Genomic DNA, 22952 nt, shown 5'->3' with positions numbered 1-22952 from the left:
AGGGTCAGGGAGAAGAATGGTGGCATAATAGAGAGAGAGAGAGAGAGAGAGAGAGAGAGAGAGAGAGAGAGAGAGAGAGAGAGAGAGAGAGAGAGAGAGAGAGAGAGAGAGAGAGAGAGAGAGAGAGAGAGAGAGAGAGAGAGAGAGAGAGAGAGAGAGAGAGAGAGAGAGAGTGTCCCATATCCAGACAAACATCTTGCATGGTGATAATAGGCTGGGAGGGGTGTGTGTGCGATTCTTTGTGTGTTTGAGGTTCTTAGTAAAGCTATATTTAAATCGTAAGTGCAACAAAAGAGATACAAATAAATGATTCAGGGGAAAATGAGTGACTTAAAGGGATAGTTCGGTACTTATCCATAGTCAGTGTATTACCTACAGTAGATGGTGGTTGGCACGGCCTCAGTTTGGAGAAACAGACAGGAATTACCGCACAGAAATAATACAATGTACTGCAGTGGACGGGGCCGGCAGCAAAACATTTTTTAGCCACCTAAAAAAAAGGCAATATCAGTTTTTAATGTATGCTATATTTAGAATATTTTAACCGCTTTACGTTGTCACCAGACAGCCCTTTCCGACAGGGAACTGAAGCCATTATATCTTCAAAGCCACCAGACTCCATTGATAAAAACAGTAATTTTACCTTACTTGTTTGTGTTATTGTGTGACTTTGGTGTTTTAAAGGGTTAATTTAGATTCAACAAAGTTATACAATAACTCCCGTGCCCCTACTCCTGTCTGTTTCTCCAAACTGGGGGCGTGTCGACAGCCATCTATTGTAAAGATAATACACTAACTCTGTATAAGTACCTCATACAACCCCACTTAAAAAAATCCTAACTGTCCCTTTAAGAAGGCTTCAGCCCCATATAATACTTAATGAATATATAGTGTCCCAGAATGTTGGGGCTCTTATCTTCAGAAAGAACCAAACTTTAAAAATCGATGCACTATATGTGACATTAATGTGGTACACGTTTTGGCCCCGTTCGGCTCAGGGCTCCAGTCAAAGTCTCAGCTGTGTCGGAGAGACCCAGCCTGCTGAGACCAGAGGCCAGAAAACAGCCTGAGAGCATGTAATGACAGGGAGCCACCCTCCAGCACATCAGTCAGATGGAGCTGTACAGCTGCAGCTGCAGCGGTCAACCAGACAATCAGTACAATGTCACATCAAGGCTGAATTATGTCGGGACAAATAAAAAAATAAAAGCCAAGGGAAACATTGGCAAAGGCGCTATTTAAAGAATCAAATCCTTTAGAAAGTAAAGCTGTTGTTTCACGGTTTGACAGTGCTGGCACACGGCAGAGAGACTGAGGCTGTCTAAACACTGATAGACTGTGATAAAGGTTCTGCTTATCACAGCGGTTCTTCTACATCAGAGATTCAAACACAATTAGTCAGACCCAAAGTAGGTCACTCATAGTCCTGCTTCTTGTGGGTCTTTACTTGTTCAAATCTTGATAATGCACACACAGCGAGGTGCAGACTAGTGTACGCTTCAATACGCGTCCAACAAAACAAGCTGCACAACCCTTCTTCTATACTTTGTTCCACTAAATGTTTTGGGCTATCTTGCCTTCATCAGGGGGGATGACTTGACATGGGCTTATAATATAAATGGTATAGTATGCAACAGCTGTAGGGCATGGACCAGCTTAGCAGACAACTCTACATATTCCGTGCAGCAGGACCAGGTAATGACAAACTGAAGACTGACAAAGGTTGAACCTGCTTTCTCTCTTTGCCTGCTCATCTGTCTCTCACTCCTCTCTCTTTTGGTTTGCTTCTCTCAGTCTCTTCCCTTTGTAACAGTGCATCGGCTCTCACAGACGACCCTCACTACCTACGCTATTAGGAGCGTATAGATCTCACCCTCGCCACTCGCAGCACTCAACTCTTATCTGGAGCACAGAGAGAGGCTGTGGTCCATCTCTGCTGGCAGTATGTGCTGATATACTGTAGAAGAAAGGGATGTCTCGAAAACCAATACTTCTGTACCAAGTTGATGTTAGAATTCTAAAAACGTGACAGTACTCGTTTTTTCTACAGTACCGCAGCTACCATTGGTACCGTCAGCCCTCGAGACTAACAACGTGACGTCTTCCCGGGATGATAGAAAATGTGTTTGGGACGCATTAAACTTAGTATCGACACGTCCAGGTGACGCACCCTATTTTTTCCTCCGATAACGCTGTATTGTGAACAAGATATTCGTGTTGAAATCGGCAAGACGAGAGCTAGTTAGCGTTAACCGTTAGCAGCCGGTAAGCGGCACAGTCCTGCACAGAACTAACAGCTACTGTTAACGGAAGGTGCCACTGATTTGCATTATGATGTGTTCAGGCTCTATTCAGTAAATAAATTAAATGAGTATTGGGCGAAGGTAAATTCTAACATTATCGTGATGTGTTCAAATGTAATCTTGTAAAATGTCGTTTTTGGCGAGAAACTTGAATAAATACATTTGTTTTTCAGCAATATAAAATAGATAATAGAGAGGGAATTATGACCTGTTTAACTTCCTAACAAAAACCAATATGCAAAAGGTAATAAAGGGTTGTATGTTGAAGTACCTGGGATATATTGTTTTAATTTTGTTTTTTAACCGTGGCATCCCTAATAGAAACCAAATATAGACCAATAAATTATAACAAATTGCACAAGGAAACGTGTTCCTTTTAGTTTAGCTGTCAAATATTTCAGAGATTATCATTTGATTGAACAAAGATTTTATAAGTATCTCAGCATTAAAATGTTGTATAATGCTCTATCCTTCCTATATAATGACATCACTATGAATTGAACTATTGTCTGAATTGAACTTGTGCGCTCGGAAAAAGTTACAGTGGTTCAAAAAAAGAAACCAGTTCATGGTTTGGAGAAAATAACCGAAGATAGAGCCAGGATGTTACATAAGCATAGCATACCATCCATCCATCTTCAACCGCTTATCCGGGATCGGGTCGCGGGGGCAACAGCTCCAGCAGGGGACCCCAAACTTCCCTTTCCCGGGCCACATTAACCAGCTCTGACTGGGGGATCCCGAGGCGTTCCCAGGCCAGAGTAGAGATATAATCTCTCCACCTAGTCCTGGGTCTTCCCCGTGGTCTCCTCCCAGCTGGTCGTGCCTGGAACACCTCCCAAGGGAGGCGCCCAGGAGGCATCCGTGCTAGATGCCCGAACCACCTAAACTGGCTCCTTTCGACATAGCATACCACTCGCCAGTAATATTGAAAGCAAGTTTAGTATGAACAATGCAACTCAACACTCCGATCCTAAATCCTTTGCCCAGTGTTTGATGAATGGTGCTGAACGGCCTCATATTACAATGCAATTACCAATTAACCAAATGACACTGCTGGAAAACCTGCCAGATAGTGAGTCTTCTACTTGACCCCCTTTCAATGACAGCACACCTCTCAGACATAATCAATGACGTCACACATCCTCTCTGACCTTGTGACCTTTCACACACTTTACACACTTTCTTCACACGCTAATCTCCTGGGCTATGCAGCCAAACCCCATGCTGCCTGCAAGTGAGCTAAACTCCCTGCCAAGTGAGCACACAACCCGCCTCCGTTTACGACTTAACTGCCCCCAACGATAACCAGTCAAGATATGCTTGTATCTCCCTGGAGATGATGACAATTCCATTAAGTAGCATTGGGAAACACTATAATTCACACCATGCACGATCATCATGACACATTTTCTTTTTATAAACCTGTCAATGGAGACCAATAATAATAGTCAGGAGCTTTATAAAAGCAAGATAAAAAGGTCAGTAGAGGAAAACAACCGTCTGCCCTACCTTGAAGCATGCAGCGGTATGCTGACTCAGAGATGGCATAGATGTGTGGAGGCATCTCGTGCCTCTTCTTCCCTCTGTACATCTCAATGATGTTCTCTGAATAGATGGGCAGGTTCTTGTAGGGGTTGATAACCACACAGAACAGGCCAGAGTATGTCTGTAATTAAACATACAAAGCAGACAAATTAATAAACAGTAAGGGACAATGAGAGGCTGCAGCTCAACATCTGAATCACTTCAAGAAATATAAAAACATATGAACTATGCCATGGCTTGAAACAGGCAAAATAAACTCTCTCTAGCCAGATCTTTTAAGTGGATATAAAGAGAAAACACCAAAACAGAGCATGCAAGTTTCTGGCTGTTTAGATCATCACGCCTGCATTCGATCAGTGCAGCAAGACCTGTCATTACCCTCTTTTGGGGGGATTACATCATCATTGCGGGCATGCAACACAGTGATAGATACAGAGCAGACTGAATGAGACACTGAACAGACTCTTGTCTCTTGTGCAGCAACAAAGGGCCCTGAGAGTCCTAATAAGAGTGTTCAAATCAATCACTGCACAATGTGAACAAAGAGTGTATGAATATTATAGAGACTCATGTAGAAGCAAATAGCTTTCGCTGCGAACGTTTAGCCTACTTTCTGACTTGTGGTGTTGCATTTGGCTGTGTAATTAGCTCAAAGATTTCACCCCAGAGAGTGTGTGTGGTATGAAGCTTTCTCAGCTATGCTACAGGCTGTATCGACCACGCAGAAAGGCAGCCGGGAATGAGTGAGAGGCCCTGGTGGGGCGATGGCTCTCCCTCATTCTGCAGATGCTATAGGGGCTTTGCATTCCCCCCTATAGACGACGCAGAGAAAGAGCTGCTTACCAGTAGTGTGACTTTCATCACTGGCATGTTAGTCTAATCCTGGGGGCCTACGCAAATGCCCATCTCTACTTAGCTAACTAGCTGCCCACATACAGTGCACACTTACTAAGTGTACACCTTAAAGGCGTTAAATTTGAAAATCAGAGCATTAATATAGCAGCAAACAGCTATTTCCTATGTAAAGATATAGAGTTATGTCTACTTGAACAGAGAATGTTTGTGAATCTGTGCGTGTTGTAATCCAAGATTCTCTGTGCTTTGTTTATGTAGCCGGTCTGGCTGAGTGTGCATGCTATTGCATGTGAGTCCCTGTGTGTGTGCCCCACTAGCTAGCTAATCGCCGCCGCTGTGCACTGTGCTCATATGGCGGTTACCGTTGATAACGCCGTCAAGACTCACAGTGTCGCCACGGAAGTGTAACGCCCAACATCCGGTTTCCCCCCCAGTTAACACTGTTAGCTCTCTTAGCACATCAGTTTGTGCTGTTAGCAACGTTAGCTGCAAGCCGCCAGCTAAGCCGTCGCCATGTTGAGACAATCATAGATATGCTCAGTTACACACAGTTACATGCATATGTATACAAATATATGGACCGTGGTTCAATATTTGCTTTTTACTCATTTGCCCAGTCAGGCAAGTGGGTAAGAATTCTACTTACATACAAATTAAATTTTATTAGCGGTTATCAAGTAACAATAAAGACCAAAGTTAACTGTCATGTTTAATCTTTATTTAAGTAAATTAATCTGGAGTTTCGCCCACATCCTCTAACGCCACCCAACTAAACTCCTGTTTCCTGGATAATTGAAATGCTCGCTTACGCTTCAGCTCATAAACTTTGTTTTTATTTTCTCGCGAGGGCCCGATCGGTACTGCGCATGTGCAACTCTCGACAGAGATGAGAAGGAAGCCAGATGGCTCACTCCTTAGTTACTTCCATCATCAGCTCCGGAGAAAAACAATGTTTTTAATTATTTTTTACCAGTTGCCTGATTGGGCAAGTGAGTTGATAGATTTACTAGCCTGACGTGGCATTTAACTTGCCCCGGGCAATTGGGGAATCCTTACTGTTGAGCCCTGAGGACGTAATATGAAGTAATGTAGAGTTAAAACTGCAAGTCAGTTAGTCAGTTAGTAATAAATTAGTAATTGCCCGATAGATAGGTCACACATGATTAATGGATGTTACGAAGCAGTCAGTCCTCTCTGACTGGAGGCCCAGGGGATCAGAGGCAGCTGGCTCCCTGCTGGCTCCAAGGTCAGAGTAACAGACATGTTTGTTTGTTCTGCCTCCTCCTGGGACCATAAGTACACTCTACAGTGACATTATTTTACAAGGAACACTAACTAAAACTAAACAATTTTGAAAAGGAAAATCAGAAGCATGATCCTTAAAATGTTTAGTGATGACGTTCTTCTGTGATGACTGCCAGCATGGCTCCTGGAGATCATGTAAAGCACATGTTCTCTATAGACTGCAGTCTGCAATGAATGACTGAGCCTCTGTTTTAAAGAGCTTTAAGTTTCAAGAGCTGTCTATTCTGTTATCCTCTTCTGTCAATAAATAGCACCACACCATAATAGAGTAGAGTCAAAAACAGATGTAATATTTAGAAAAACTATGTCCTGCAGTGATCTGTTCATATCAAAGCCTCAAAGACTGTGACATCTGCTCCATAATTAAAACTGCATCCAAGGCCGAGTGAGGCACTGTGCCACGAGTGACTCAGCAGCCACAGATTCACAGAGGGGCCCCAGAGACCAGACGGCATACTGTAACCGTTACGTAACGGCTCAGGTAGGGCCCTCAGTCAGCACTGAGCATCTCATGCTCTGTACCGCTGATACAGACAAAAAAAAGCAGAAACAAGAAGGTGGGGAAGGAGGAGAGAGAGGCAGGCTGAAATGAAGAGTGGAGCAATGATTCAGCCGACAGGGCTCCCTCAGGTCCAATCCAGCGGAGAAGCAGAGGTGCAACAAACAGTGAACCGTGTTCTCAGCCTTCCTGTAAATTGCTCACAGCCCGAGGGGAGGAGAGAGCTCAGAAAGAGAGAGAGAGAGGGGGCTGCTGAAATTCATACCCTTCACTCTCCTTTTCGGCGCTAATGAAAAATTTATTTCCCCCCTTATCTGGACACTGGAGCTGCTATAAATAGGGGGTGTGTTCTGTTCTCTTCAGTTCTGTAACATGCAGCACCGGGGCAGCTGGGGAGGCTGCAGAGAGATACCTGGACTATAGGTCTGATGGGGACTGTCCCAGGCAGCTGAAGGGCTCAAGGGGGCTTTGTAATTTGCTGCATCATGTCTCTATATGCACAATGATGATGCATAAACCTGCACAGAGCACTTAATAAAAAGTCTCCGGAGTTGAAATGGTGCATCAGTGTTAGGTTTTTTTTATTTTCATTGCTTGGGAAACATAATCTGATCTCCAAAAATAACAACAGTGGTTGATTTTGACTGTGGCTTTTATCTAAAATTAGATGTCGCCCCCATCTCTGTGACCAATTTAAAAAAAAAGCCTCAAAATAAAAAAGAAAAAATAAGTTTTTTTTGTATGCTTGTTGTTGCAATGCTGCTGCTTCTCCCCTCCGGAAATTAATGTGAAAAATCTTGCAGAATCAATGCAGGACAAAGAACATTTACTATTTCTGTTGCCAGCTAGCAGAGCATACGACTGACTCAACACCGGCTTGCCAAACCGCCATGCCTGGCCCAGTCCAGGAAAAGAGAAGGTGATATTTCCACTGTGAAATCAGATGCCGTGGCCTAGTAACAGCTGAGCAACACACAGGCAACAGCAGACACAACAGCCGACCCCATCTGCCACCTCTGATCACACAGGCAGCGTGCCTGCGTGGATAGGCCCTTCTCCACTGCAGAGGCTGGAGAGAGGGCACTGTGAGCACAGAGGCAGCCTCATTGATCTGTGTGGAGGAGAGCAGACCTTGACAGCGCTCCACTCTAGTGATTTCATAACAAAGCTTGCGAATACTTCATACTAGGCTTTTGAAATATGACCAATACGCGTAGATGCATGGTGTCGAATCACATCGACAGCAGCAGGACACCTTCTGCTTTTCTCCAGCTTTAACAAGTTGGAAATTCTTGCTCACTGAATTTTAGAGCAGGGTGGCCATTAAAAACTCGTACTGCAGTGCAGTTCATTAAAATTCAGTATGAATCGGTGGCATTCCTATATTCAATTCATATTCAGGAATTCATGCTTGTGTTTGTCAAAATTATGGTGACACGAAAAAGCAAACAGGATGTCAAAGGTTACATCAGGGCCCTGCAGAAAGAGAGACCACATGTGGCTTTAATTCAAACATGTTAAAACTCTCTCTCCACAGGGATACGAGGATGTGTTTGTTTTTCTATGCTGCTTTACCTGTTGCCCTCCAGCATTAGAAAATAGAACACGTTTTGAGTAGGAAAATGGGACAAGTTTGCATACATCTAGCATTTGAATCACAGAAATATCCGAAAATGCCAGAAAGAAAAGTAAGGATGTAAGAAATATGATGAGGTCAAGATGCAAGAAAGAAAGACATTATTAGACCAGTGAGACAGGGAAGAGGAGAGAAGCAGAGGGCGTGTGGGAAAGGGAGCAGAGTTGGTGAAGACAGGACGGACACTGAGCAGCAGCAGAGCTGAAGTGGGCGGCAGGAGACAGACAGACGGATGATCTTTTTGCCATGGAAGAATGCTGAGGCTTTCTGACAGCTGAGGCTTATCTAACGACACAAAGGCCTGCTTGTAGCCTCGGCCGCTAGTGTGGCGTAGCCTGGTGCGTAGCATTGCGGTTAGCCTGTTGACTCACCATGTCACAGATAGCAAGCTTCTACAATAGATGAGTCGGCCAAAAAGGCTTACTAACTTCACACGGCTGGAGCCGTCTGATGGGCAATGGGCCACAGGAGGAGTCAGTATAGGATAGATGAAGGCCTCAAAATACATTGGTGGCCAGAAAAGGTGTATGATTGCAATCCACAGAAAAACTATACACTCTCAGAGAGAGAGAGACTAATGACACTTCTGCCAATATTTTCAAAGATGTTGCTAGATGTTTAAATCATAATAAGTATGATTTTTGTTGATAATTACCTTAAAGGGATAGTTCGGGTGTTCTGAAGTGGGGTTGTATGAGGTACTTATTCATAGTCAGTGTATTACCTACAGTAGATGACGGTCGGCACGACCCCAGCTTGGAGAAGCAGACAGGAGTTACTGCACAGAACCAAAGCAATATACTGCTGTGGACGGGGGCAGCAGCAAAATATATTTTAGCCACCTAAAAGAAAGGCAAACCTAAAAAAATCAATATCAGTTTAAGTGTATGCTATATTTAGAATATTTTAACCTCTTTACCTTGCCGTCAGACAGCCCTTTCTGATGGGGAACTGAAGCCGTTGTATCCATCCATGCTATCGCCAAAGCCACCAGACTCCATTGAAAAAAACTGTAATTTTACGTTGCAGAACACGGGGGGTTGCTCGTCTCTGGTTAGTTCTGATTCACCAAAGTCACACATTAACACAAACTAACTAACCGATCGAGGCAGCGGTAGACCAGCAACTCCCGTGTTACAGGTTTTTTTCAAAGGAGTCTGGTTGCTTTGGCGAGAGCAGAGATAATGGCTTCAGTTCCCTGTCGGAAACATAGACTGTATAGCTGTCTGACGACAAGGTAAACCGGTAAAAATATTCTAAATATAGTGTACACTTAAACTGATATTGATTTTTTTAGGTAGGCCTTTCTTTTAGGTGGCTAAAATACATTTTGCTGCCGGCCCCGTCCACAGCAGTACATTACTTTGGTTATGTGCGGTAACTCGTGTCTGCTTCTCTAAACTGGGGTCGTGCCGACCACTGTCTACTGTAGGTAATACACTGACTACGGATAAATACCTCATACAACCCCACTTCAAAACACTCAAACTATCCCTTTAATATACGTGTGGGGGAGTTAATAGAGTAGTTGATTAGTACCATTAGACTCATCTAGCTCGGCAGGTGCTGAGTCTGACTTTGAAATTTCAATTTGTGGGTTGTACATCACAGTCACTTACATTTTCAAAGGTTCAACAATGGAGGACAAAAGCAAATGGCATGATAACGCTAGAGATTTCAACTGTGCCCATTATTTGTTCTAATTACAAGGGGATGGAGAGCCCATTTAATATCTCAAAGTGAAGTGAGGCACTACAGCATCCATGCACAGTGAAACCAAACCTATAAATAGGTCGAGGTTTAAGTAAATTCTTTGGTGGTGTGGACAGGCCTCATCTTTTAGCAGACTCTAAGAGATTCTGATCACGCTACTGCATGATTCAGACATGGAAGTCTTCCCAACCACCTCGACTAAAAACACAGCCTGGGGGAGGCATTATATTATGTCTGCAGTAGATGCAGCTAAGCTCTGGGGGGGTAAGTCAAATATACTGGAAAACGTTTAGAACATCGGGGGTTTCTTCTTCTAAGAACAAGCTGAATAGGAAAAATTCTCTTCCTGATAGAAAACCAACACCGTCAGACACATGTTTTCAATTTCTCTTAGCCAAGGGGCAAATTAAGAAGCCAAATTCTGAACCACAAAAATGAAGAAACCATGACACCATGGTATGAGAGAGAAAATGAAGAGGAGGGAACTGAGAGGATTGGCATGTCAATTCAAGGCATATGGGAAATTGATAATACCACCTTCACTGAAGCATTCAGGTCTCACTCTACTATATACACACTGTAATGCTTTAACATACCAAAAGGGATTTCAGACTTCATCTGAGAGTCAGTGGTGATATTTTATCATGTCTTGGAGGAGGATAAATTATATGTGCAACAATTCCCCCTGCAGCTCCTGTCTCAGGTGATAACCAACCCACATGCTATTCCTGGAAAACATGTCACTAAATGGGTCAAGATCACGACTAGAACATCACGGAGCAGCTCCGTCTGTAGTGAAATTGGATTATGGGGACAGCGGCGATGCAGTGATACGGACCACTACAAACGTTGGCTGTGATAAATGCATAAGCTTAACATATAATTAAGAGATTTGACTTTTAAAGCTGCAGTCGGTAACTTTGAGCAAATATGATAAAAAGTTGTTTTTTAATAAAATTGTCAAATCCTGACAGTAGTGCATGAGACAGATAATCTGAAACAAGACTCGATTGGTTGTTTTCCATCGGCCATGTTGAAATCTTGCAAATGCCATTAGGAGCACTAGGAGGACACAGAGGAATGTAATTTTACAGATCACCTGTCTCATGCACTACTGTCAGGATATAGTGACAGTTTTATAAAAAATAATAACTTTTAATCATATTTGCTCAAAGTTACCAACTACAGCTTTATCTGTCCATAGTGTCACAGGTAAAGTTAAACACGTGTTTGTTTTGGATTACATTTTTGACCACGGATACCAGAGCATTTCCAAACTACTCTACAAGCTGAACATATTTAAAACACATTAGTTGAAACACTGATATATTGTATGGTTGTCTTGCGAAATCTGAAAGTGACAACGCTTCTGCATTTTCAAATTTAACTTAATTAATGTATATATGGCACAAGATTTAAAGGCTAAAAGAGGAAAAAGTGAAGAAATTCATTCCCTGTTACCCTACATTTGGGGCCAGATGTGTTTAGTTTTACACAGTGGGACTTGCCATGAAAAGAGCAAGAGGTCAAGCCATCTCTGTGATCAAACAAGGCCCACCAGTAGGGGCACAGAGCAGACAAACAAACTGAAACCAGGGGTGTTTATGGAAGAGGCCTGTCTTTGGCTGAGGTAAGAGAGAAGCCATAGGGGGAGGTAACAATCTGTAACCCAGAGCCACTAAGGAGAGACGACCCAGCGGAGGTAAAAGTCTGGCAATGGTTAAAAGATCGGTCACGCATACTACGTGGGAGTGTGTGTGTGGTCAGCATTCATACAGAACAGCAGAAAGCTCAATGCCCTCTCTGTCTCCAAATAACGACTGATAAATATCCGACCTCACTTTCACACAAGAGTGCAAAAGACAGAAGGCTAAAAGTTAAGACTAGTGTGCATACCAGTTGAAATGCTGCCCATCATTTCTAAATTATAACAACTGGGGAGAAATTCAATCTACAGCTGTGAGAACCAGGGGATCTGTGAGTTTTAAGGTTAATCATTCCCCTGTGTGGAAAGTACAAACTGTTACAAAAACACAATCTTTGAAGGGTCCAGGTCTAAGTCACTCACGTATATGAGTCCCGAATAGTAGCGGTCCTTCAGGTTGTGCAGCACGGACGCCTCGTTCAGGCAGGTGAGCTCGGCCATGTCCTCCACCTTGCTGAACTTGGGCGGGTTCATCTTCTGGATGTCGTCCTTGTTGATCACCACCTTCTTGCCGTTCTCGGCCAGCTCCAGCTGCACCTCCTCGCCGCGTTCCTCCCGGATGCTGGCCGCCTCAAAGCCATGGCGCTCAGAGGGTATCCACACCAGCTTCTTGGCCGTCCAGTCGGCCTGCGTGGCTGGGTTGTAAACCACAGCCCGGTCCACAAACAGGTACCGCTCTGGGTCCTCTTGCCCACTCCGATGAGACATCTTACCTGGGGTTTACCAGAGCAACGTGGCCACCTAAGAACAGACAGGATGCAGGGATTGGTACATTAGACATTACATGTAGGACATGAAATATCAGTAACACAATACACCCACCTCATGTGCCCTTTAAATGCAAGCGGTGGAAGAACTATTAAGACCTTTTACTAAAGTAAAAATATCAATACTACAGTGTAAAAATACTTTTTTACAAGTAAAAGTCTTGTGTTCAAAGCGTTACTTAAGTAAAAGTACAAAAGTATTAGCATCAAAATAATTAAACTATCAAAAGTAGAAGTACTCATTATGCAGAATGACCCATTTCAAAATAATATATATGATATTATTGGATTATAAATAGTGATGCATGTGTACATCACTTTAATGTTGCAGCTGGTAAAGGTGGAGCTTTATATACTGCTGGGTAACATAACCTGTGATAATACATCATAATGAATTAGGGATGCACCGATCCGACTTTTTCAGCCCGGATAGAGAGAACCGTTTAATTAATAAGCTGTATGCTTCACTGTGTGGAAGTGACTGGGATCATTCTTTTATGTGTTAGGCAACATCAGGCTCGACTTAACCATTGCTTTCCTAACTTTGTAAAACAAAATGTAACAAATAAATATATAGGTAACAACATAAATTCAACAGGAATTACAATTCAAATGTGATTTTTTGACTTTCTATTAATAATCTGAATATGCAAAGCAACTAAAGCGGTCAAATAAAGGAGTAAAAAGTACAATATTTGCTTTCAAAATGGAGTGGAGTAAAAGTTTAGAGTAAGATAAGATGTAGATACTCAAGTACCTCATAACTGTACTTAAGTACAGTATTTGAGTAAATGTACTTAGTTGCATTCCACCACTGCTAATAGCCCTCTATTAGTCTCACTTTCTGTGATCAGTACAGACTCAGTAAGGGATGTTTTTTTTACCTTCACTTTATCATGATCATTTCCTTTTGTAATTAACATACATATTTAAAAACTGTATGACCAACCACATTACAATCAGATCATTGTGTGTGATAGAATGCATGAATGAATGAATATATAGTTTAGGTTATATAATAACCTCCTATACCTTCATATCTGGTATATAACTAAGTAATGCACAGGACACAGTGAGGGATGGATAGGGAAGGTATGTCACCAGTTCAGAGCATGATGACTAGCACTGAACAGTGACATGCATGGAATGAAATTAGCACCTGCCACCTGCCAAATAACAGGGTAAATGTTGGCTGTGGCAGGTGAAATTTCAGGTCGCCTGCCACCATGGCAGACAGATTTTCCTTATATTAAGAAATATTATTTTTAAAAAGCAATTCTAAAGTCTAAATTAAATATATGTTAACACTTCATTTTACAGGTCCACAAATTTCATGGTAATTAGATGATTAGCAAGTCATTTTTAAATTTCTTTGGAATAACTGCCAAATTACCCAAATATTTACCCATAAATTTATTGAAAATTACTTTATTATAAACATTATTTAATAATTATATTTCGCTATTTCTCAATGGCTGGTAATTTATTTAATACATTTCCAAGAAAAGAATACAAAGTTAATTGATATGCTTTATTTCCATGTCTGCTGGTGAATAGATAATAATTAGCAAATAACTTCTTTAAAATGTCTTTAAAATCTCCCTGAATCATGACATCAGCTACCAGGTTACATTTGTGTAGACAATAAGTCACACAATGGTGAGATCTGTGCCTGATAAGAGTCTTCTATTAGTTTCGGTTTCCCACCTCTGATGAAGAGCAGTGCCTAAGGGCCCTATTTTAACCATTATATACTATTTTAGTATAGAATTATTAAATAATGTTTATAATAAAGTAATGTTGAGGTAAATATTGGGCGTAATTTGGCAGTAATTCCAAAGAAATTTCAAATAGGTAACTTGCTAATTATCAGCTAATTACCATGAAAATTGCAGACCTGTAAAATGAAATGTCATGCATTAAGGTTACATGATATATTCCATAACTCTACAGTCTGGTACCACTGACTCAGTGTTTACAGTTTTAAAGCTTTCTACATATAGATTTCCGAAGTGGCTGGTAGAAATGTTCAGTGACTTGCCACAGTGGCAGGTGAGGCAAAAGATGAATTTCAGACCCTGGTTACACGTATTAAAAGTTGGACTACATTTTAACACCAGGTTTTAGTATATAGGTCCGACAGCCTGAATAATAGATCTCTGCACAATGCGCATACTGCGTAGGCTTCACCACTAAACACGACAGATACAACAGGACGTCGTGAATGACACATTATTATTATTCGACATTAGAAATCATGCAGGTATAGAAAACAACCCACCAGATAATATCTACACTTGTCTATAAAGATGGAGCTTATAAATACAGCAGATAAAGATGACTGAGCATTGGCAAGTCCCCAAAATAAAGGCACAAAATGAAGGTAAAACCAGCAGCAGCAGCAGGGGGAAAAGTTACTGCTGTGTGCTCCTGTTTACTAAATAAACCTATAGCTAATATCTGCACAAACTTAAGTTTCCAGAGAGACTTCCATCCAGTGATGGTCTACAATAATATAATGTTTATTACCTGGTTTAGTGAGAGAAGAAGCAGCAGTCAGATCCTGTTCAACCGAGCAGTCCTCTCTCTCTTCCCCCCTGAAGATGCGACCCTGTGTGCGACTATAGCTTGCTCCACGCAGCTGAATGAAATGCAGGCATGTGTCGGTGGCTCCGGTATGCAGCAGTGTGCACAGGCTCAGTGCTACCTCTACACTGTGTACAGGCTCAGTGTTACCTCTCTACACTGTGTGGCTCCTCCTAAACAGAGCAGCACACTGGACCGCCTACGACCACGGACTGTGCTCACATAGAGAGTGACCATGCAGATCAATACACCACCACCACTCTGTAGACACCCTCTCTGCAGATGAGTCACCTGATGCCTGTCATGATCTATTTAACTCACCAATAAACACATTAATAAAGCACTTATAATGAGGATTATTATGGTTCAGTAAATGCTTTTTTTTAAACATCTATCCCCCAAATATCTATGCACTGCACACACCCACTAGATGCAGCCCGCAGACAATTGGGCTTTCACTTTGCAGCTCTCTCTCCCACCCTCTCCATCATTGGCTGACAGAAACCAACCCTCCAATTTTGCAAACCAATGACATGCATGCAAAAAAAAAGATTGATATTGCAACTGTTGTTTGCCTGCATTATAAATAAGTTAACAAATAAGTTGCATCATCACTGCTGGACATCCTGGTACCTAGTCTCGATTCTTAACAAAATACCAATAACAGTTTTAAACTGCTGACCCCATATTACATATAATTCACAACTTATAGTTTTTTTTTATTATTAATTTATTATTATTATTAATTTACTTATCTTTTTGTGTTATTGGTTGGTCCTTTCCTTTTTCCCTTTTGTTGTGTATATGTTTAATTTATGTTTCTATCGGATTGAATTAATTTATATGTATAAATAACAAAAACAATTGGGCTTTCACTTTGCAGGTCTCTCTCCCACCCTCTCCACCATTGGCTGACCGAAACCAACTCTCCATATCTACAAACCAATGACATGCATGCAAAAAAATTATGATTGTGTTTTTGGTCCTTTCCTTTTTTTCTGTATGTTTAATTTATGTGTCTATCGGATTGAATACATTTATATGTATAAATGTAATTGTTTATAAAAAAAAACTTTGCTCATTTAATGGTGCTGTAATATTGTTATAGTGATGAGGGGGAATATTATCTGTTTATCCAATTATTTCTGTGATTTATTGGATTTTGTACCGAATACCAATAAAAAGACTGAGCAAAAAAAAAAAAAATACCAATAAGATAAATACAAAACATTTTTTTTAAAGACATGTATCCCATTCAAAGGGCATTATATTAAGTCATCATTCCCTTCTCCTGCTGTCAAATGAAACACCCCCCTCTTGTGTCTGAAAGCCACAACAGCAGCAACAAATCTCACAATATCACTCCACCAAACACAAACTTTGTTTTTTTACAGTGGCATTTTATTACAAATGGAAAAAAATCTCATAGAGAGGCGGCAGGGAAAGCATGTTTCTGTAATTAAAAGGAACAGTGTGTTACATTTCGGGGGATCTATTAGCGTACTTGGCAACCTTGAAACCTCAAAAATAGGGTGGATTTCAAATCCAAAGAGGGGGGCTGAGTTTCAGAGACTTTGTTTCCTGCATTCTGGTGACTTTAAAAGAATGAAAATAACAAAATAATAAGTACACTGAAATAACAATTTTATGTTAAAAAGGCGTACTTTTAATTTTCAGTAAAGCAAACTAAATAATTCACTGGTGTGAACTTGAAGAATCTCTGGCAAACTAATATTCATCAGTTTTTATGACTTCATTCATTCATTATTTTGCCCCTGGTTGAGTAGTTCTTTCTCTTAGTACTCCCTATTTCTTTATCCGTCTCTCACTCACTGTAGTCCCTTTCAGACACAACACGACAACTGCGACACTGCTCTCTGAAACCCATTATTTCCAATGGCTTGCGCTGCACCAGCTTTTCGTTGCATGATGGCGAGCGCAGCTCAAACAATGTTATGTCGGTCGCAGGCATATGTTAATATATATATTATAATTTTCGTCCGGGTGGAAACAGTAGGGCTTATGTAGGCGTTACCACAGTTTTGCACTCGGCGGCTCACGTTACCATTCTTGGAAAGGGAGGAGTGAGAGGAGGGGTACTCAGTTGGTTGCAATCTGCAACCACACCACTAGATTCTGCCAAATTGTACACACTGTCCCTTTAAATAGCTTCCATACTAAATGTTGGAAAACATGCTGTCGTCATGATCAAGATTTACATCAAAAACAAGAAAGGCATTGCATTGTTATGTACAGTTTGTTCATGTCGGAGGCTTCAGCGCCCTCCCCTCCATGCTGCTCCCCCCCTTTTCTTCATCCCTCCTCTTTCTTCTCCTCCCCCTCCTCCTCTTCCGCCTCCGCCTCCTCTCACTTTCTTCCTCACCCCGCTTGCTTGTTCTGTGTCATCCCCATCTCCATCTGCTCCTCTGGGCCTTTTCTTTTTCTCATTTTGCTCCTTCATTTCCTGAGGAAGACATTCCAGAACATTTTTTCTTGACTTAATCTTATTTTTCGGTTGATTTTTTTTCAATATACAATACAGATATGATTGATCGATGAGTAATTTGTTCTATAAAATGTCAGAAAATGGTGAAAAATGTTGATCAGTGTTTCCCAAAGCCCAATATGACGTCCTCAAATGTTTTGTTTTGTCCGAAAACTCAAAGATATTCAGTTTACAGTCATAGAGGAGTAAAGAAACCAGAAAATATTCACATTTAAGAAGATGGAATCAGAGATTTATTTTTCTTAAAAATTACTCAAACTGATTAATCGATTATCAAAATAGTTGGTGATTAATTTAATAGTTGACAACTAATCGATTAATTGCTGCAGCTCTAAACATAACGTAATGATGTCATCATGAGCGTGCAACATGATGACGCGAAAGACAGAAGCCTTAGCTTTCCGCTGCAAAAAGACTGAATGCTCTAGTTATTATGGTTTATATTTTAAATCGATATAAAACAGGATCATGCAACAATCTCCAGTGGGAGGTCCGTTTTTAAAGGATTAAATATACAGAAGTGGAATATGCAATTATATTTACCCGGCCCGTTTTACACACAACAACATGGTTTTCCATGTTTGAGATAGTATCTGGAAAACATTCAGAAAAGTGATGACTTACCATCCTGGCAAACCTCTGGGCCTCGCTCACCCGCTCCACCAACATCATCACTTCATCTTCCTGGGTAGGGAACGCAGGAAGTTTCTTCCCAATCAGGGTTTCAATTCGCTGGAACAGCTCCACGTCATATCTAAGATAACAGAATATGTCAGTTTGATTACAGTCAACTACTTCACTTTTTTCCCCCCCTCAACATTAACATTAGAAAAACGGTGACAGACGAGCACACATCTGCGTTTAAAATTGATTTTAAAACGTGTTAATAATGAAGCCAGAATGATTTTTCAACAGAGAAACAGGCAGTTCTTACTGAGTGACAAAAGTGATGGATTTCCCAGACCGCCCTGCTCTGGCTGTTCGTCCCACTCTATGGATGTAGTCCTGTGAGGGCAGACAGATCACAAGATCCATTCAAATCAAATACAACTAATGAAATCATCAAATAAACCAGCAACACAGAGCGCCAGCCCCGGCGTACCTTGGAGTGAGTGGGGATGTCGTAGTTGATGACACAGTCAACATGAGGAATGTCCAGCCCTCTGGACGCCACGTCGGTCGCCAGCAGCACCGATCGAGACTTGGACTTGAACTTGTTCAGCGCTCCTAGACGTTTGTTCTGACCGACAAATGGAGGAAGATCCAGAGAGTGAATAAGGCATGAAATACACAGCAAAAAATACAGCGAAGCATTTGGCACTGATGGAAGTGCTCCCAGAAAAGCTTAATACAGTATGTCAGTACATCAGATCAATTATGTAGTGATTATAATTACAGTAAACTAACAAAAACAATGTAGACTAGCTTGGCTGTACCAGCATGTACACGGCACTTTGTGCTTTCATGTTGCATTGCTGTACAACACAAATCCAGAAGAGGGTGCTGTTCCTCCAGCCCAAATAGAGCCAAAGCTATTCGACATTCACACAATGGCTGAAAAAGAAAAGCTCTCTATTGTGGCAGATAATGTAAATGTAGTCTAATCATTTCTTCAAACATGGCTCATCTGCTTATGGTAAAAATACTGACAATGATATAACAGTGACAATGATCTGTTTGTATGTTTATAAAGGTTACACAAAAAGGACTTTACATTGCAAAAAGCCAAAAGATTACTCTACATTTTGACACCATATATTCACTTCACTATGTCTTAAGGCTGCACCCAGTGTTCCCCTATATGCAAGCAGCAGCTGCGGTGCAAAAATAGGACCACCGCTGCTGAATTTGGGGGTTTTTTAACGAGAGGAGAGGGCACCTTCTTATATTTTGCACAGCAAATGCTTCATATATATATATTGCTTGCATATATATATGAAGGAAGCAATGCTCATCGGGGATTCAGTATTATCATTTGCTGGAGGGAAAACAGTCCTGCAACTTCACGTGAGTGTCGCACAATAACGTTACAGACAGCAAACTAGGGTTATTAATCAACAGAGAATATTCTGAGTTTGGGGGTGGCTCTTCTTGCAGCGGCACACGGGACTGCCGTCACCGGAGGAGCGCATTTAACTCTCGGTTAGTAGGCAGCACGAACTTGTGTCATTAAAGTAGCACATTTCCTCTGTCTCACACTCTGAGGGTTCCCTCACACGCTTTTTTTTTTTTTTTTTCAAACAAAATGTGTCAATGAATCCACAAGTGTCTCATGCGCGAAGGCCATCACAACGCGCAAAAGCTGTCAATCTCTGAGACAATTTGATAGATTCCCTCAGAGATATTAACGTTACACATCATATGGTTAGGATTCCCTTAAAGAAACATCATTAATGTAAGTTATTCTATCACTGAAAATGTCATTACATTTAAGTAAATTAATACTGTCATATGTAAGCTAGACAGACATTTCCCCTTGTCTGACATCAAGAACTCAGAAGACAAATGTTTGCATGGATTCATGCGGGTGTGAGAAAGACCTAGTGTGTGTGTGTGTGTTCGTCTGAAGCTCTACCTGACTCATCTGGCCATGAAGAGGGATAGCAGTGATGCCAAGGTTTCTTAACAACAGCGCCACCCGCTGGGCATTGTTACACGTGCTGCAGAAAATCATGAATGAGTTGCCGGCCAGCTCGTTGATGATGGACACCAGGTAACAGTCCTGCCACGGGAACACGCACAAGCACAAAACGGTGTTAGGATCTCCAATAACATACCATTATGAAGTGATTGTGCACCTTGCAGTGTATGGTTTTAGACACTAAAACGTGAACGGAGGATGCCTCGTACCTTGTATTTCGATGGTATGAAGACGTAGTATTGCTGCAGTTTGTCTACTGTAGAGTATTTGGTGGACACCGCACACATCACAGGATCTTTCAGAGCTGCTCTCTGTAGTTTTTGAACCTGGAACCAATAGAGTGAATGTCAGCACAAGAAAACCTGCAGTACTAGCAACCAGTAACGCAGCACAAAGCAGGACCATACGGGGTCAACTAGGCCTGATTAAAAGCCTTCTCAGTGTTTCTCTACCTTTTTGGTCATGGTGGCAGAGAACAAGAAGGTGCGCCTCTCTCTGGGAATCACCTTCAAGATTTTATCCACCTGGCAAAAGAAAGAAAACGTACTTAGAGGAAAAATACCTAACAGCGTCACATGTTGAATTGTTTTTGCCGCAATAATCAAGTTGAAGAAAAGAATATTTCCACTCCATTATGTTCCTTCATAATAAATAGAGAGAGAGCGTAACAAATTGAGTTTCTAACTACCCACCTCAGTCTCAAAGTCCATGTTGAGGATTCTGTCTGCTTCGTCCATGACCAGGAACTTCAGAGCTCGTAGGGAGAAGCCCTTTGTGTTCTCCATGTGGTCTATCAACCGACCAGGTGTGGCTGTAAACACATTTTATAAAAAAAATCAGTTGTTTAAATTGTTGAATATTGAAACAACTTAGGGGTGAGCGATATTTCAAATATACTGGATGTATTGCAGCTTGTTCTATGTGGGATGTAGTAAATGACTATATTGCAAACATTGAGTAAAAATATTAATTTTTTTTAAGCCCCCGACATGAGATGATTTGGCGTTTCACTTCTCCCGTGGCTCTCTCCCTCTCACAAACACTTTCCTGGGCGAGTGTGTGTGGCGTTTGAGCATTGACTTCAAAATAAAAGTGTTCTTCAGGTGAATGTGATAAGCAATTTCACGTAAATTCAATAAGCTAGTCTGCCAATAATACATAAATAAAATGAATAAATATTAAATAATAAATAAAATAAATGATAATAAAAAAAAACTACCGTCTGCAAACTGTATTTCGGAGAAAAATTGAATTTCAATTGTGTGAATAATTTAGTTTAGTAGTTCAGATTAGTCCGCTAGATGATCACGCTGGTATGATCATACGCATCAAAAGGGTTAAATGAAACAGTTGTTATTTTAGAGAAAACATAAAAATACCGAGACATATATCATATATCGGGACACAGCCTAAAAATATCAAGATATTACTCATATTGCCCTGCCCTAAAGACAACCATCTACTCAGTTCAGCACTAGCAAACATGCATTAGACCACAAATTGACTGTTGATGTGCTACAGTTTGTAAAAAGAACGTATGGTCTTACCAATAACAATGTGTGGTTTTTTAGCCAACACCAAGGACTGGGACATCATATCGATTCCTCCAACTATGACGGCTGCAACAGAAATGAGACAAGTTTTAGGAACAGAACCATAGAAAGTCATCTGCATCAGTTCAAACCAGTTATTAACCTTTAGTTGACACTTACCACATTTAACACCGATGCTGGAGCCCAGGGCCTCAAACTGCTCAGCGATCTGAAAAGCCAACTCTCTGGTAGGGGTGAGGACGAGGGTGTGGAGCCTCTGGGGATAGGTCAGCAGGGACTGCAGGATGGGCAGAGCGAAGGCGCCCGTCTTCCCTGAACCGGTCTCTGCCAGGCCGATAACATCCTTCCCTGCAGTTCAAGAAGACGATAGAGACCGTTGTAAGAAAAGTTATGTATACTGAATAGTGGAGGAAAGTTACTATGTGCATTTAAGTACTGTACTTGAGTACAAGTAATTGCCCTTTATTTTTATGGGATTTTCTAAATACTTTGCTTTATAATTCTACTCCATTAAATGTTAGAGATATACTGTACTTTTTACTCACATTTATTTGGTAGGTAACATTTTGAATGCAGAGCTTTTACCTTTAATGGAGTACTGAGGTACTGCTATTTTTATTTATATGCAAAATATCTGAATGCTTCTTCCACCACTGATTTCAGGGTATGAAAACACAGTGGCAGTAAGCAGCAACCCTCTCTGATGGGAGTCAGTACTGTGGTCACTCACCTTGCAGGGCTACAGGTACAGCTTCTACCTGGATCTTAGTTGGAGTCTTCCATCCCAGCTGTTCACAAGCCTCACAGAGGACCTCAGTGACACCCTGTGGACGGCAAACACAGAGTACAGACATTTGTTAAGTTGCTGATAATGTTTTGCTACCAAATTACAACGTCAGATAGCAGGCAGGCATATTTCAGATGATTCAAGAGCAGCTTAAACTAGCTTAGTTTAGCTCAAACTGCTATGCTGCTGGTTGTTTATGTCGCTAAAAGCATCTCTTCTTCGCTCTCTGAGATAAACCTACCAGTTCCTTGAAGGTCTTCACTGCCACTTCGTTCTCACCGCTATTAACCGGACTGTTTTCATCTTCACTGCCCGAACCTTCCAGTGTTTCATCAATGTTTGGCTTCACACTTTCCACAGCATCGTCCGCCATGCTGCTCTCTCAACCAACGTGTCTGTCGTCAGATGTGGACTGCGCAGGTGCGGAAACGAGTTCAAGCCGCATTGGATGATGGGAATTGTTGTTTTTTAGATAGATAGATAGATAGATAGATAGATAGATAGATAGATAGATAGATAGATAGATAGATAGATAGATAGATAGATAG

The 22952-nt window shown here is 41.3% G+C and overlaps 2 protein-coding genes across 5 annotated transcripts in view; both read right to left on the bottom strand.

Moving 5' to 3' along the window:
- Positions 1-15145, bottom strand: part of LOC141780338 (myosin-10) — a 72745-nt gene extending 57600 nt beyond the window's left edge. For 2 of the 4 annotated variants that reach the window (XM_074655512.1, XM_074655513.1), the window contains exons 1-3: positions 14861-15145; positions 11928-12305; positions 3816-3972 (exon numbers count right to left, since the gene is read on the bottom strand). In XM_074655512.1, coding sequence (XP_074511613.1) covers positions 3816-3972; positions 11928-12272 — 502 coding nt within the window. In that variant the 5' untranslated portion in view covers positions 12273-12305; positions 14861-15145. The remainder of the gene's footprint in view (positions 1-3815; positions 3973-11927; positions 12306-14860) is intronic. The other 2 variants (XM_074655514.1, XM_074655515.1) reach the window with 1 other exon arrangement.
- A 1163-nt stretch (positions 15146-16308) lies between these two features.
- ddx47 (DEAD (Asp-Glu-Ala-Asp) box polypeptide 47) lies at positions 16309-22835 on the bottom strand. The gene is made up of 12 exons (XM_074655509.1): positions 22646-22835; positions 22348-22441; positions 21777-21965; positions 21612-21683; positions 20757-20875; positions 20517-20588; positions 20274-20390; positions 19999-20145; positions 18526-18663; positions 18358-18428; positions 18048-18177; positions 16309-17381 (listed from the first exon to the last, which is right to left on the bottom strand). Exons 1-12 carry the CDS (start codon positions 22775-22777, stop codon positions 17193-17195), a joined length of 1470 nt encoding a protein of 489 aa, XP_074511610.1. The 5' UTR covers positions 22778-22835; the 3' UTR covers positions 16309-17192.
- Between the last annotated feature and the right edge of the window lie 117 nt (positions 22836-22952).

The sequence above is a fragment of the Sebastes fasciatus genome, chromosome 13 (genome assembly GCF_043250625.1).
Source record: "Sebastes fasciatus isolate fSebFas1 chromosome 13, fSebFas1.pri, whole genome shotgun sequence".
Classification (NCBI taxonomy): domain Eukaryota; kingdom Metazoa; phylum Chordata; class Actinopteri; order Perciformes; family Sebastidae; genus Sebastes; species Sebastes fasciatus.
This window is presented reverse-complemented; position numbering and strand designations above follow the sequence as displayed.